The 2,500-nt window shown below is 42.0% G+C and overlaps 1 protein-coding gene across 1 annotated transcript in view; it reads right to left on the reverse strand.

Annotated features, from left to right (window-relative positions):
• Positions 1 to 2,500, reverse strand: part of mtcl3a (MTCL family member 3a) — a gene marked incomplete at its 5' end in the record, with an annotated part of 21,399 nt that overhangs the window by 5,455 nt on the left and 13,444 nt on the right. The window contains 1 exon segment of the mRNA XM_079758104.1: positions 2,290 to 2,500. This exon segment is cut by the window's right edge and continues 212 nt beyond it. Within this exon segment, the coding sequence (XP_079614230.1) occupies positions 2,290 to 2,500 (211 nt within the window).

The following is a 2,500-nucleotide window of genomic DNA, read 5'->3' on the forward strand; positions in this document are numbered from 1 at the left end:
TTTTTGTGTATTTCTACTGTATACTGTTTACTACTGTATACTTGTATATTTACACACTTTCTTCTGTGTACTCTACACGCATTACTGCATATATTCATACTTTATCCTTGTATATTTCTACGCTTATTTCTACTTTCAACTTTAAACTCCTTACTCTGCATATGTCTACTGTATACTGTATACTACTGTGTATTACATCTCCTACACCTCCTCCAGTGTCCAGGTCTTCTCTACACTAACTACTGTGTATATGTCTACTGTATGACTGTATACTACTGTGTATTACGTCTCCTACACCTCCTCCAGTGTCCAGGTCTTCTCTACACTAACTACTGTGTATATGTCTACTGTATGACTGTATACTACTGTGTATTACGTCTCCTACACCTCCTCCAGTGTCCAGGTCTTCTCTACACTAACTACTGTGTATATGTCTACTGTATACTGTATACTACTGTGTATTACGTCTCCTACACCTCCTCCAGTGTCCAGGTCTTCTCTACACTAACTACTGTGTATATGTCTACTGTATACTGTATACTACTGTGTATTACGTCTCCTACACCTCCTCCAGTGTCCAGGTCTTCTCTACACTAACTACTGTGTATATGTCTACTGTATACTGTATACTACTGTGTATTACGTCTCCTACACCTCCTCCAGTGTCCAGGTCTTCTCTACACTAAGTACTGTGTATATGTCTACTGTATACTGTATACTACTGTGTATTACGTCTCCTACACCTCCTCCAGTGTCCAGGTCTTCTCTACACTAAGTACTGTGTATATGTCTACTGTATACTGTATACTACTGTGTATTACGTCTCCTACACCTCCTCCAGTGTCCAGGTCTTCTCTACACTAAGTACTGTGTATATGTCTACTGTATACTGTATACTACTGTGTATTACGTCTCCTACACCTCCTCCAGTGTCCAGGTCTTCTCTACACTAAGTACTGTGTATATGTCTACTGTATACTGTATACTACTGTGTATTACGTCTCCTACACCTCCTCCAGTGTCCAGGTCTTCTCTACACTAAGTACTGTGTATATGTCTACTGTATACTGTATACTACTGTGTATTACGTCTCCTACACCTCCTCCAGTGTCCAGGTCTTCTCTACACTAAGTACTGTGTATATGTCTACTGTATACTGTATACTACTGTGTATTACATGTCCTACTCCGCCTCCAGTGTCCAGGTCTTCTCTACACTAAGTACTGTGTATATGTCTACTGTATACTGTATACTACTGTGTATTACGTCTCCTACACCTCCTCCAGTGTCCAGGTCTTCTCTACACTAAGTACTGTGTATATGTCTACTGTATACTGTATACTACTGTGTATTACATGTCCTACTCCGCCTCCAGTGTCCAGGTCTTCTCTACACTAAGTACTGTGTATATGTCTACTGTATACTGTATACTACTGTGTATTACGTCTCCTACACCTCCTCCAGTGTCCAGGTCTTCTCTACACTAAGTACTGTGTATATGTCTACTGTATACTGTATACTACTGTGTATATGTCTACTGTATACTGTATACTACTGTGTATATGTCTACTGTATACTGTATACTACTGTGTATATGTCTACTGTATACTGTATACTACTGTGTATTACGTCTCCTACACCTCCTCCAGTGTCCAGGTCTTCTCTACACTAAGTACTGTGTATATGTCTACTGTATACTGTATACTACTGTGTATATGTCTCCTGTATACTGTATACTACTGTGTATATGTCTACTGTATACTGTATACTACTGTGTATATGTCTACTGTATACTGTATACTACTGTGTATATGTCTCCTGTATACTGTATACTACTGTGTATATGTCTACTGTATACTGTATACTACTGTGTATATGTCTCCTGTATACTGTATACTACTGTGTATATGTCTACTGTATACTGTATACTACTGTGTATATGTCTACTGTATACTGTATACTACTGTGTATATGTCTCCTGTATACTGTATACTACTGTGTATATGTCTACTGTATACTGTATACTACTGTGTATTACATCTCCTACACCTCCTCCAGTGTCCAGGTCTTCTCTACACTAAGTACTGTGTATATGTCTACTGTATACTGTATACTACTGTGTATTACATCTCCTACACCTCCTCCAGTGTCCAGGTCTTCTCTACACTAACTACTGTGTATATGTCTACTGTATACTGTATACTACTGTGTATATGTCTACTGTATACTGTATACTACTGTGTATATGTCTACTGTATGACTGCATCCTCAGTCCCAGTCCCTCCTCACAGCGTTCAGCGCGGTGGTATTCCTCTTCCTCTCGCTCCCGTATCCCAGCTCCGCCCTCACGCGCGTCTCCTCGTTCCCGGCGTTCCCCCCCGTCGACGCCTTCCCCCGGGGGCCGCTCTCGACCGCCTCGGTGGGCCCCTGACCACGGTGGGCGGGGCCAACGGGGGGCCCCCGTGTCCCCGGCCCACCCGGACGCCCGCCGTTGACCCCG

This window comes from Pollachius pollachius (assembly GCF_949987615.1).
Source record: "Pollachius pollachius genome assembly, chromosome: 1".
NCBI classification, from domain to species: Eukaryota; Metazoa; Chordata; class Actinopteri; order Gadiformes; family Gadidae; genus Pollachius; species Pollachius pollachius.